We start from the raw sequence: 14,587 nt of genomic DNA, 5'->3' as shown, positions 1-14,587 counted from the left end.
CTTATTCTGAACAATGCCACAATGCCGATTTTGTTTGTACTGAAATTTAGGCATTCAAGTTATGATCTAATTTTAGTTGCTTACATATTGTTCTGGATTGGAAAGGCTTATATATGTGTAATTATGGCAAAGATAGCCTAAAGTTCTAAGACAGTCCATTATCTTGCAAGAAGGAGAAAGAGGTCATTCAGCCCCTTTTGCCTGCTCCACCACTCAATGAAATCATAGCTGATCTGGTTGTGGCCTCAACTCCATTTTCTTGCCTGACTCCCTTGTAAATCAAAAATCTGTCTAATGCGGCCTTAAATATACTCAACAATCCAGTTTCCACTGCTTTCTGGGGTAAATAATTACCCTTAAAGAAATGTGTTAAATGGAAGTCCATATTTTCTAAAATTGTGCTCCCTATTCCTAGATCAATCAACAAGGGGAAAATGTTTTCCTCAGCCTATCTTGAATAACATCTCCTCCTTATTTCTCTGAACTCACATTATGGGAAGTGGCTTTAGATATTGCAATGTCATTTAATTTTGTTTAAACATTCAAAGAAAAATAAATCTGATTCAGTATTTCTGTATTGGTATATTTTCATATCAATTAATTGCTATTGTTTCCTTGCGAAATATAAATGGAGGAGTTCTGCAACAGTGGGAAAGCTAACACAAATTAAGTCAAAAAAATCCATAACAGGGTTAAATACTTGAATCATCATACTCATCTGAATTCAATAACCATTGTTTGATATTGTTTTCAGGTGTTTCTATCAACTTGTCATCTGTCCCATAAATAGAGCAGTTGGCCTTTCCCCTCTGGTCCAAATCAACTCAGATTGACGCAATGAAAATTCTCTACATCTGTGGTTATAATAGTAGCCCAGCAGGCAAAGAGTCACTATGTGGCAATCTCATTCATAGGTCTCAGGCTGGTTGATTCAGGAAATAGAACATGTCACACTAGAGGAAATAATGGGTGCTTTTAGGACATATGTTATTGAGGCAAAGTTTTACATCTGCTACTGTTATACCTAGCCTAGAAAGCTCACTACTTGGGGACATAAAATAGGTGCATTTCCCAGAATAACATTCCTCACTGCAGCACTCTATCCATTTATTATAATATATAATTCGACAGGTTTCAAAAGTGAAACACAATTAAGCAGATACATTTTAATGAACTATTGTAAATGCAATGCAAAAATTGCCAGAAACAATTCAAAAAAGCTTTTACCTTCCAGTGCTTCCTTAAGTTCATCTTTGGTCCATGCAACTTCAGTCATTAGCAATCTGAGATAGTACATAGCATGTTGGTGAGGCTGCTCTGCTCTAAAATTATTCAGGGATCGCATATACTAAAAGGAATAACAAGAAATCAATTAAATAACTGTCATTATCTTAGCCCAATTCCAAGAAAGATTGAATTTTTCTGACAAAATAATTAATTGAAGTTTTGACATGACCTCCATATTTGAATCTAACTTAGCCTTTAAAAAAAAACCCTGCATTTCCTCCTCTCAAGGGAAAGAATTCCACAGACGAAAAAAATTACCCTCACCCCCATCTTAAATCTCATTTTAAAGCTGTCATCTAGTTCCCACAAGGGGGAAACGCTGTCACTATCGAACCTATCAAGTTCCCTCAGGATCTTGTATGATTCAACAAGATCACCTCTCATTCTTCTGAGCTCCAATGGATTCGAGGTCAACTTTTCCTCATAGGACAACTCTATCTCAGGCATTAGTCAAGTGAACTTGCTCTGAACTTCCATTATATTTTTTTCTTAATTTAAGAAAAAGGAGACCAAACATGTGTACAGTACTCCAGATGTGGCTTCACCAAATCCCCATACAATAGTAGCAAAACTTCCCTATTTTTAATAATTCATACCCCTTGCAATAAACATTCCATTTGCCATCCTAATTACATGCTGCACCTTTATACTAACTGATTTCCATGATTGTTTGTACCAGGACATCTCGATCCATCTGCACTGCAAAGTTCTATCATCTCTCTCCATTTAACCTGCTGCTTTATTTTTCTTGCCAAGTGGACAAATTTACATGTTGTTACATTATAGAATACTTGATCTGCTAATTCTTTTTGAATTAACTTAACCTATTAATATCCCTTTGCAGACTCCTTACAATCTCATCTACTTTGGTCCTAAATTGATCCAAAATCACCTATTCTCTTCCTCTTATATTTTTAAAGCTTCTACTATTAACCATCATGTTACTTGCAGGGGAGGAAAAGCTTGAGAATTAAAATAAATTATTTGGTTATAAATAAATTAAATGTCCTGAGTACTGATTCACAATACGTCAGAAGCAGTCAAGTTTTAATTGATAGAATTGTATTTGGCTTCAAACTCTGGTTCATAGCTTTGAAAGAATGAGCATTCTCACTATTAAGCAGGGGAAAAAAAAATTAAACTACAGTTCGGGAATGGGAAGATGTAGCCAATGAGAGGGAGATACTGAAGGAAACATTGAATATAGAAATATTGCTGCTTTTGTATATTAGATGGAAGAATTTGATGCAAACAGAAATATTCATACAAAAAAATAAAATGATGCTGGTACTGGAACTCAAAAACAGAATAACACTCCGATCAGGAAGCATCTGTTGAGAGAAAGGGAGTGAGGTAAGGTTTCAAGTAATGACTTGAAAAGTTATAAAACTGAAATGTTAACTTTGTTTCTCTCACCACAGAATTGGTAGTACCTTTCAAACTTTCCACCGAGGACAAAAGCAGCAAATGCACAGGAATATCACCAGTCAAGTTCCCTCCAAGTCATACACCATATGGATTTGGAACTATATTGTCATTTCTTCACTGTCAGAGGGTAAAAAACTTGAAGTGCCCTTCCTAATAGCACAGCATACAGCTACACCAGATGGACAGCAGCAGCAGCTTCAGAAAGTGATGTCCAAGTCGGTGGCTCACAACAATTTCTCAAGGGCAATTAGAAATGGCATCCCGTCAAAGGTTAAAAATGTGATTATTTCTAGCATGTTGTGTGCTTATTTCAGAGGTATTAATGACAAGGCCTGATCTGATACAAACGGTAGCCAGAAACATACAGAACAGGAACAGAGGTATCACCAGAATTCCAATAATTTAAATTTTACCATATTTTAACCATGGTATTGTTGGAGTGAAATCAAAGTAAAGACACAAAATGGTTACCTGGCACACAAAATGGACTCTGGGAACGGACATTAAAAAGGCACTGACTTTGGGTACAGACATTACAGAGTTAAAACCTGTAGTGTTTAAATTACTGCAGAAAACAGGTCAGTCCTTGAGGCACCTTAAATTTGAGATAAAAGCAGACCCAGAACAATGAGTTTGATAAGGGATCAGCCACGGATGGGGACATAAAAATGTATATAACACGATCAGCCATTGATCGAGGACATAACTGCATAAATGTATCTACTCTATGTACAATGATGTGATAACCGTCAACGTCCATACTTGTCTGTGTATAACGATGTGTTAACTGCCAATGTCCGTACTGTCTACTCAGCTTGTAACGATGTGCTAACACCCAAATGTCCGTACTGTCCATTATCTACAAAGAATAAAAGATGCTCAACTACCATTGTGTAGTTGAGAAGGTGGCTGCCTGTACTGGAGTGCCAGCGCTTCTCCCAAAGCTTTGTCCACATAAAACCTCCAAGTCTGACTCCAAAGTGGTGAATTTCCCACAACAGTATATAAAAAGATCAGGTCTTGATATGTGGATTAAAACAATCTCCAGTGTGGTATCCAAATATTTGGGCATGATTTTATTCTATAGTTCATAAACTTAGATTTTACTGAAAACTGAATTCTAATAACCAGGTGCCTTTTTCATTTTTTAGCTAATTAAATTGCTTCACATTAACTTATTCTAAAATACTCAAGAATATTGGTTCATAAATAATTGTTATGACTAAGGATCTGCCAATTGACCATCCCACTGATACAGCTTTTGCATACAAAGGATTTTAGAATTGCGAACTTGGAAGAAATCAAAATTTTGTTGCACTGACTCTCTATTCTGTCAAAATGCAGAGCATAGAAGTTAGCATTCTTATCAAGCAAATATTCCCCCCTCGATTGATCATTTGAGATATGAAGAGAGATAAAACTCACGTTATCCTTTGATCTAAACTGGGTACTAAAGTAAATTTAGTATTGTTAATTGAAACATTTGATAAACTGTACTACTTACAGCTTCTTTGATTATTTCAAATCGTTTCTCATCAATGTCAAAGGTGGCCATCTTTTCAATTATCTTCTTGAGAAGTATGTGTTGCTTGTCATTGTAGCCCTTCACAACCAGCTGTTGGCAGAGTTTAAAGGATTTGCAAGAAATAAGCAAGCGCTAAAGTACAAGGCGCTGAACAATTATCACTAATCTTATCATATGCCTGGCAGACTTGTCAGTTATTTAAGAATCAAACTTATTTTCACTTTTACAATAGGGACAAAGATATTCAATAATTATCACAATATTTATGGTTGAAATGAATGTTATTTTAGAACCAACAACTTTCTTCAAATGACAGAAATATGAAACCATAGTTGTGTTTTCTTTGATAGTCATCCCAAAAGCTATGATACAAGAGCTGGCTGAAGACATCCCAACTAATTTTCTCTCCCACTATAGAACCATGAAAAAGAATGGCAACTCAGTAAGGAAACCTCCAGTCAATGCTGCACTACTTTGATTACAAATTTCCTATTCTACAAGGTGGTGAAACATAAGATATTGTACAAAATGTCAAAAAAACTGGAAAACATTTCAAATTCATGAAGTAACCAGGAAAACCAGGAACATTGCACATTTCAAGACATAAAAACAGATAAAAATTAAACCAACTTTAGGTTTACTGTTTGATTGGGCCATATGGAAATCAATATTCAGACAGGAATTCATGAAATAACAGACTATACTGATAAGTGAAATTTATGCTGCATATTATTTTAAAAAACAGCATTGATTGCAAATAATAATATAGTTACTGGATACTTTCTGCACAAGAGTTGCAAACAATGAAATGCATCAGGACCCTGAATTTTTGGTCTTCTCAAAAATATTCATACAAAAGTTAAGACAAGCATTCCCTTTTGACACACTTACAATGTCACTAATACATCTCCTTCCCCCCGCCTCAAAAAAAAACAAAAAAATAGATCCCTGCTCTTAACTATAAATGCCTGAACATAAATGATGGATCAATGGGCTCTTGTATAAATACATACACAGACTAAGTTTGCACACAATGATGCCATTATCTCTTTCTAGCAGGAACTCTGACTACTTGCATCAACTTGAATTTCTGCCCAAAATGTGGAAGTAGTGGACATCCAGAAGTTGACAGGATGCTCTGGTTTTCAAACCTGCTCTTCACTTTCCCAGCAACTAGTTCCCTACTTATACCTACAATTAAGGCAGCAGTGAAACAAAAATCATCCCCGTAATTCCATACTCCTGGGAAACAGTCAGAACATCAAATGCATTCATTACATTTTATTGGCAAGTGTTTATACCACAATAAATATATTAATAAATTATCATTGAACAGAAGTACAAATGGACTCAAAGTTTGGTCTGTTCAGTACCATCAAAACAATATACAACCTCTCCCAATTTACTGCACACAAATTTCATTTTCAAGAAATATGCAGCAAAAGCATATTGTTAATATTTGTTAGATGTTTAGCGATTAAAGAAGTCAGGCAGCAAAGTGGACAATATAACGCAAAATGCACAATGCCTTGCTATGAGTTGAGGGAGGAGAAAACGATGCACCTCAGTCATTTAAATTGCACTAGGAGATGATGAAAAAGCCAACGTAAACGTCTCTGATCAAGAGGAGAGATGAGTATAAACAAGGTCATTACAACAACTCAGATAGATTCCCGAAACAGAAGGTAATCTAGGGGTTTATAAAAGAGAGCGAGAAAATTAAAGAAGTTAGTATCAGCACAAAAAATGTACTGGAAAAATTTAAGGGACTAAAATCCCAAGACGTGATGACTCAGATCCTAGGCTCTAAAAACAGAGATAGTGGCACAAACAATAGATGCACTAAGATTTTCCAAAATTCTCTCGGTTCTGGAACAATCCCAGCAGATTGGAAGCTACCAATGGTGCTTTTCAAGAAAGGAGGGAATGAGAAAACAGGAAACGACAAGCCAATTAGCCCGATGTTAGTTGTTGGTAAAGTGCTGGATTCTTATTAAAGGAAGTATTAACAATGCACTTAGCATAGTATGATTAACACAAGTCAATGTGGTTTTAGGGCAAAGACAATTCTGTCTGAAGAGAGATTTTTGATAACCTAATTTGTAGGGGAACACCAGTAAGATGTATAATACATCAAAAAGATGGTCACAGAAGATAAAAACTCATGGATTTGGTATGGGGGGCCGATGGTGGTGGTGAATATTACCATGGATATATGGCTGATTACGAACAGAAAACAGAAGTCAACATAATGGGGATTTTGAGCAGGCCAACTGTGACTAGTGGAGTGCCACAAGGCTCTCAGCTATTTACAATCCATATGACTGAAATAGACACAGAGGAACATAGTAATGCAAATTGCTAATGACGCAGAACTAGGAGAGAATGCAAAAGGGCTACATACTGACAGATTAAGTGCCAATAAGTGTGAAGTTATTCATTTTGGTTGTAGGAATAGAAAAGCAGAATATTTTTTTAAAAGCCATGAAACTAGTAAACTTGATTCAGCAAGACTTTGGTGCACTCAAACAAGGACAAAAGGCACACATGCAGGTACAGTAAGCTATTAGAAAAGCAAATGGCATGTTGGCCTTCACTGAAAGTGGATTAGAATATAAAAATAAAGTCTTGCTAAAACTGTACACAGCATTGGTAAGATCACACCTGGAATACTTGAGGCAATTTTGGTCTCTATATTTAAAGGAACGATATATTTAAATTGGAGGCAATTCAAGAAGGTTCACTAAATTGGAATGAAAAGGTTACCTTATGATGAGAAGCAAAGTAAATTGAGTTTATAGTCTTTTGGAGTTTAGAAAAATTAGATCAAATTTCATTGAAATATTCAAGACATGAAGGGGCTTGACAGGGTAAGATAGAAATTTTGTTCCCACAGGGAAATTGAGAATAAGGTGGTGCCAGTTTCAGGATAAAAGGGCTGATCATTTAAGACAGAGATGAAGTGAACTTTTCTTCGCTTAAAGGGTTTGGAAACTATGGAACTCTTGGACATATTTATGGCTGGGGGGAACAGATTTTTGGTCTCAGGGAAATTAAAGGATTTAGATAGGAAAGCTCAAGATCAGCCATAATACTGAAGATGCAGCAGACTCATCTGGCCATATGATCCTCTCCTGCTTCAATTTAATGTTCTTATTTAACTAGCACCTTTAACATAATTAATGTGCAAAGGCACTTCATGGAGGCCATAATTTTTTGAAAAATGCCACTGTGCCACATAAGGAGATTAGGTTAGATGAACAAAAGCTTGGTCAGAGGCATGTCTTAAAGGAGGAAAGCAAATCGGAGTTGTGTAGAGATGGAATTCCACAGCTTGGGGCCTAAGGTGATTAAAATCAGGCATGCTGAGGAGGCCAGAATGAAATGAGCACATGGAGGGAATTGAAAATAACTATGACAATTTAAAAATCAAGACATTTTATCACTGAGCACAGGAGTAGATAGGTGAAAAGACTTGGTACAAGTTAGGACACAGACAACTGAGATTTGGATAGCCTCAGGTTTACACGGGATTGAAGATGGGAGATAAACCAACAGTGCATCAAAATAGTTAAACTTAGGAGGTATAAAGACACGAGCGAGCGAGTGAGTGAATGAATTATAGACCAGTTTAATGTTACTTGTGCAATTTAATTGAGCATTTAAAGAGCTCAACAAGAACAGGCCAAATGGATTTTAAAGTCATATTTGACCATCTTTTTGAAGTAGTAACGGAATCCAAACATAAATATAGCAGTACAGATAGATAGGAAATAAATGAAAAAGGATTTATGGGAAAAAGAATTGGAAGTAGTGCATCTCAAAGTTCAGTGCTACCTCAGAAATTAATATATTTTTAAAATATTGCTCAGCGAGTTATTGCCACTAACATTTTGAAATGTTAGAAGTTTACAAATGGTGGAAAGTGATAGCACAATTGGCTGGATTAAAAAAAAAATACATTTGTACTCTCCCATTTGTAATCACTCATCACTTTATGCCACATTTAATTAAATGTGTTGTTTGAATCATTGAATCATTGAGAGCACTGCAACTCAGGATTAGTTCATTTTAAACATGCAATTTAAAACTCATGTGACTGCAAGCAGCTCGTGCATCCTTAAACACTTCAATTTCAAAGCAGATCATCTTCCTGCTCTACTTACAAGAATTGAGTTCATTGCTGGAACTAGTGCATACACCAAGCCTGTGAGGCGAGCTGCATATGTATACTCTTTTAAATCATCTCTCAATAACCTGATATAGAGGTATGTCATGTTGCAATGAAGAGGGTCAACATAAATGTAGCGACTAACAAGGAGAACAAAAGATAAAACATGGCAATAAACCCCAGGAAGCAGGCTGGTATTCAACAATGACATCACAATAGGCCAAACAAAATAGTTGAAGAGTATGTATATGCAGCCTCATGGCTAAACTAATAATCCTACTTGATGGAAGGACAGAAATCAATATTTTACCATATGTGGTGGTGGGAGAAATAAAAAAGCGCATACAAAAATAAACTTAAAAACGAAGATTATTCTGGAGCTTTATTGTTTGCCTAAACTTGGGTACTTACATACATTCCATAGATTGTACTTTGTAGGTCATAGTTCAAGCCAGCTAGCTCTGCTGCATATGCATACTCGTTGAGAGAATCTTTCAGCAGTTCAAGATACAAATAGGCCATATTACAATGTAATGGATCCACATAAGCAAATGGGCTGGAAGAAAATATATCAAATATTAGAAACTTCTACAAATTAATGCAACACAAATCAATGGTTTTACCTGCAATACAGATATGCAAATGAGTAAGCATTTGCGTTTTTCAAATCTCGGTCAAAAGCGTATCAAACTTTAACCACGTTTGATAAATTATCCAAAAACATTTTTCACATAAGATCCTTCTCGCCCACAATACAAATGATGAAAGCAGCAGAGCATATTTGAATAATAGTGGTCACTGTAATTGCAATCATTTTAAAGTCCGTGTGGTATAAACAATTGATGTTTCAATTTGTGCAATTACACTGAAATAGGAGAAAAATGCATTTATGGAATGGCAATGTTGTGTTGAGATTTACAGTGTCAATATGCCTTAAAAAAAAAAGTCAGTTTACAGCCTTGTAGATTGAGATATGATATACAATTTCACCCAAATGCTGCATTTGCTGACATCATTTACTTGCAGGGAAAAAGCTAAATATGCTAGCCATGCTTGTCTTTTCCCTGTTTTGTGCCATGAAAATCCATTTAAAATCTTTAAAATGGCTGAGGTTCATTTGTCAGCTGAAGGTTAGAATTTAACTCATGAATAAGAACATAAGAAATAGGCCCCTTGAGCCTGTCCCGCCATTCAATAACATGGCTGATCGGATAGTGGTTCAGTTCCACTCAACTGCCTGCTCCCCATAACCCTTAATTCCCTTATTGGTTAAAAATCTGTGACTTAAACACATTTAATGAGGTAGCCTCCACTGCTTCAATGGGCGGAGAATTCCAAAGATTCACTACCCTCTGGGAGAAGTTGTTCCTCCTCAACTCCGTTCTAAGTTGACTCCCTCTTATTTTGAGGCTGTGCCATCTAGTTCTTGTTTCCATTCTAAGTGGAAATAATCTGTCTGCTTCTACCCTGTCTAGGCCCTTCATTATCATATAATGTCTCTAAGATCTCCCCTCAGCCTTCTAAACTCCAATGAGTAAGGCCCAGTCTACTCAATCTCTCCTCATAAGCTAACCCCTCATCTCCGGAATCAACCTGGTGAACCTTCTCTGCACCCCTTCCAAAGCTAATATATCCTTTCTGAAATAAGGGGACCAAAATTGTACACAGTACTCTAGGTGCAGCCTCACCAGTACCTTGTACAATTGCAGCAAGAATGAATGCAAATAAGCCAGTTATAATGCTCAGGAAGATACATTTTACCATAATTTACTACAAAAGAATAGTGTAATGCTTGCTTCAGTTTCTTCATTCATTTAGTTATAAACATCAAGCAATTAAGCCTTTTCAGATAACTTTCTATATGTGTTACCAGTAGCTACAAACCATTTGCTAAAATAAGCTTAGGAATGTGTTTCAGGACTTCGTTGGTTTTCTGGTACACCATGAAGAGGGAAGGAAATCATTCAATGAGATAAGCAAACTGAAGAAGGCAGGTGCAAATTTATTAGGAATGGGCAAAATGGACTTCTATTTCCCCAGAGATGCAATGAACAAAGCAAGTGGGCAGAAATAGACCACAACTAAATACATAATTAGCCTTTTCACAATCAGATTCCTTAGCTATGTTTTTCAGCAAAGGAAATTTTGCTCTTCTGCCTGTGAAAAGGGCAGTTGAATCCACAAACACCTTGACAGTTCAAACCTTCAGAGGGCCCAAAACAAGAGAAAATAAAGCACTAACTACTGTTTTAAATTTCCAAAATTACTAAACTGCATCAATATCCAAAGTGTGAGCAAGTACTTCACACTTACAGAAAAACTATTCACTGTTTTCTAAGAATGATTACATAATTATTCATAAAAACTGGATTGTACAGGCCAGTTATTTACTCTGAAATGTGAAGATATTCCATTTAGGTACTGTAAGTAAAATTGCCATTTATATTTTCTAACAATACTTCACTCATTGCTCCCGAGGTCTGTTAGTACAGAAAAGACAGCAGAGGAAATAATGTTCCCCAATGTATTCAACTTACGTTACTAGAAAAGTACCTCACTGGCTGTAAACTATTTGAATATCCTGAGCTTGAGAAAATGAAAGTGTGTCTTTCCTTTACTCTTGATTGTAAACTACGGCACAGCGCAACTGAATACATATCTCCAAAATCTTCCTATTTTAAATCAAATTTTGACAGATAGGACAGATTTCTCAAATACACTTCCCAGGCAAATGCCATGCAAAATTTACCTGGGAATGCCTTGAGAGCTTCTTTGGGTACTCCTCAAATACTATCTCTTTAGAACTTAGATTGTACAGCCCAATATCTAAAACCATGCAGTCAGGTTCCAGGAGTTGTTGATAACATTCAGCTAAGCTAACCATCACCTCTCCTGATCTGCCATTGCCTATCTTTTGTCAAAGCTGCTTGTGCAAACACCTAGTCCCTACTGAAGTTACAACTTCCACCAATTAAACATTAAAACCAAAACCTATGACGATCTGTTCCCTCACAACCAATCTCACCCGTACCCCAACCACTGTCCCACTCTGAATTACTTCAGCATCCTATTTGATCCTCAGCTAAGCTCTTGACCCAATGTTTTCTTCTGTAGAGCAATCTCTTGTTTGTATATCAAATACGAGCCCATCTCTACCCCTACTTCACAGGATGACAAAACACATGCTGTCTCATCAATGTTTTAGACTAGATTCTAGTGCTCTCCTTGCCAGCTTTCTTCATCCACATTCAACCAACTTCAGCTCACCTAAAAGCTCTGCTTCCTGCAACTGAATCCACAATGTGGCTCACCATTACCCTTGTTCTCACTAACCTACATGACTTCCAATCACTGAAGCCACAAATTGTCCTCGTTTTAAACTCTCTCTGTGGCTTCCCCACTCCCGATGTGGAGATGCTGCGTTGGACTGGGGGTAAGCACAGTAAGAAATCTCTCAACACCAGGTTAAAGTCCAACAGGTTTATTTGGTAGCACAAGTCACAAGCTTTCGGAGCACTGCTCCTTCATCAGGTGAGTGATGAAGGGGAAGTGCTCCGAAAGCTTATGCTACCAAATAAACCTGTTGGACTTTAACCTGGTGTTGAGAGATTTCTTACTGTGCTTCCCCACTGCCTCCAGCCCTACAAAATGTCCAAATGCTTAACAGTGATACTAGTGTATGACTAGAATCTATTTTTACAAACCAATGTGCTCATCATTTCGCCCACAGTGTCTTAAGTTCCATGCATTATGAGCCAATTATTCTCTTTTTTGATAGCAGCTTATTTTGTTCTTTGCAGCTGACCATCAACTTCATTTTCAATGGAGGATATAATTACATAAAAAAGAACCTCAAGTATTATTCAAAAAAGTATCTTCCACATACCACACCCACTCTTTCCGCACTGCTGAAAAGAGGTTTGTGACTTCACTTCAGCGTCCTTACTACTATTTGATGAGATACATGTCATTGCATCCGCTTTTTGAATTTATCACCATTTAAGGAACATACCTGAAAAACTCAAAATTCATGCATGTTTTTGGAAGGAAGAATCTGTCATCTTGCTTGAACCATACTTTGCTCATGGCAGTGTCCTGCAAGAATACAATAGCCAATCAGAAGTTCTTTGAAACATTGCATGGTAATTTCATTCTTTAACAATTAAGCAACTTCACTTCTGAATTATGGACTAATCTGACAAACATCTCAACAAGAATACTATGAAAGTTAGAATGCCAAGTGAAAATATGACCACAAAAGCTATAGGAATTAGTAGCACTTCTGTTAGAAACATGGAAGAGTCACCTTTTGATTAAATTGGTTTTGTTCAATAATATGAATGACATACAAATATCCTGTAGCTTTGTTTAAAGCAATACTAAATATTTTCCAAGCATCAGTTGGATCATTGTCAGAATACTGTGTCCAGCTTTGGCATTTTTACTCCAGAAATTAAATCACAGATATGGAAGGATGCAGAGGATTTTCACCAGCACTACATTAGGAATGAGCATCTTCAGTTATGAGAGACTAAAGAAAAGTTTCCTTTGTTCTAAAGGAGAGATTCAATTTGGGGGTCAAAAATTTGGAGAGGGTTTGAAGAACTATTTCCACTGGTCAGCAACTCTAATCGTATATGGCAAGCCCGATCAGAAACAGTGCAAGACTTAGAAACCAAGCAAAAATTTACACATGCTTCAGGATCACAGAGATTTAAGCAACTTGTATAGAATCCACAATATGCTATTTATTATAATTTGAAGGGCCAAATTTATTTGACAGTTACTGCTGTATCCAAGGGAGTTGCTCAGAAGATAGGCTACTTTCTTTGCAGTGTGTTCTGTTTATATTGTTTTAAATAACCTCTTATTCTACTTTGAGCTTTCATACATGGCAGGCACATCAACAGAATTTCTGGGTTATTGGTTTTACATCTTTTCAAAAACATTGTACCCACCATTTAACAATGATACAATCCCAACAAATGAAAGTTTTTAAAGACACCATCACGTAGCTGGTTTAAAGTTCCAGCTATGACGTTTGACTACTTGAATATTATCCGAGGTAACTTAGTTTGTTCTCACATAAGACCTTAATGTTCCATTGCTGGAATATCAAAATCCCAGCTTTAGTTGTGTCTGAAACTAAATTTTAAAATCTCTACACTGCTGAGCTACAAGGATAGAAACTTAGACCAGACTTCAACAAACAAAAACATGTTTTACATCATTGTTTATGGGACTTGCGGTAGAAATGAAAACATCCCATGGTCTACAGACCACAGTGTGAAATGGCATATGTTGTTAACACACAAAATCTCAGTCTTTTCCTCAAATCATGCTTATGGATGTAATTTCAGACAAGCTAACAATACACTAGTGATAAATGTAAAGCCATATCTTGGTGAGCAATTTGTGCAACACTAATGGTGAACATGTGCATAAGAAATGTGGCGTAATGCTAAGGGAGTTATCTGAATACATCAGTACTTTTAAATGGAATGGTACATAAAGGCTAGAATTAGTACAGTAAGAACATAAGAACATAAGAAATAGGAGCAGGAGTAGGCCATCCAGCCCTTTGAGCCTGCCCCGCCATTCAATAAGATCATGGCTGATCTGTCGCTGCTCAGTTCCACTTTCCCGCCCTCTCCCCATAACCCTTAATCCCCTCTCCTATCAAAAACCCATCAACCCGCTTCTTAAAAATATTTAGCGAGGCAGCCTCCACCACTTCAACGGGCAGAGAATTCCAGAGATTCACCACCCTTTGAGTGAAGAAGTTCCTCCTCAACTCCGTTATAAACCGCCCCCCTTTTATCTTGAGGCTGTGCCCCCTAGTCCTATTGTCTTTTTTGAGCGGGAAGAGTCTTTCCACCTCTATCCTATCCATCCCATTCATCATCTTATACGTCTCAATGAGATCTCCTCTCATTCTTCTAAACTCTAACGAGTACAAGCCCAGTTTATTCAGCCTCTCCTCATAGCTCAACCCCCTCAACTCCGGTATCAGCCTAGTAAACCTCCTCTGCACTCCCTCCAAGGCCAAAATATCTTTGCGCAGGTGCGGCGCCCAAAAATGCACACAGTACTCCAGTTGCGGCCTCACCAATGCCCTATACAGCTGCAGCAAGACCTCCCTACTTTTATATTCAATCCCCCTCGCTATGAAGGCC

At 37.0% G+C, this 14,587-nt stretch overlaps 1 protein-coding gene across 4 annotated transcripts in view; it reads right to left on the bottom strand.

Annotated features, from left to right (window-relative positions):
• Positions 1-14,587, bottom strand: part of ide (insulin-degrading enzyme) — a 123,098-nt gene that overhangs the window by 55,386 nt on the left and 53,125 nt on the right. For all 4 annotated transcript variants that reach the window (XM_080205563.1, XM_080205566.1, XM_080205564.1 and 1 more), the window contains 4 exons: positions 12,424-12,506; positions 8,823-8,967; positions 4,220-4,330; positions 1,228-1,348 (listed from right to left, as the gene is read on the bottom strand). In XM_080205563.1, coding sequence (XP_080061689.1) covers positions 1,228-1,348; positions 4,220-4,330; positions 8,823-8,967; positions 12,424-12,506 — 460 coding nt within the window. The remainder of the gene's footprint in view (positions 1-1,227; positions 1,349-4,219; positions 4,331-8,822; positions 8,968-12,423; positions 12,507-14,587) is intronic.

This window comes from Carcharhinus amblyrhynchos, chromosome 17 (assembly GCF_965287045.1).
Source record: "Carcharhinus amblyrhynchos chromosome 17, sCarAmb.v2.hapA, whole genome shotgun sequence".
In the NCBI taxonomy this organism is placed as follows: Eukaryota; Metazoa; Chordata; class Chondrichthyes; order Carcharhiniformes; family Carcharhinidae; genus Carcharhinus; species Carcharhinus amblyrhynchos.
This window is presented reverse-complemented; position numbering and strand designations above follow the sequence as displayed.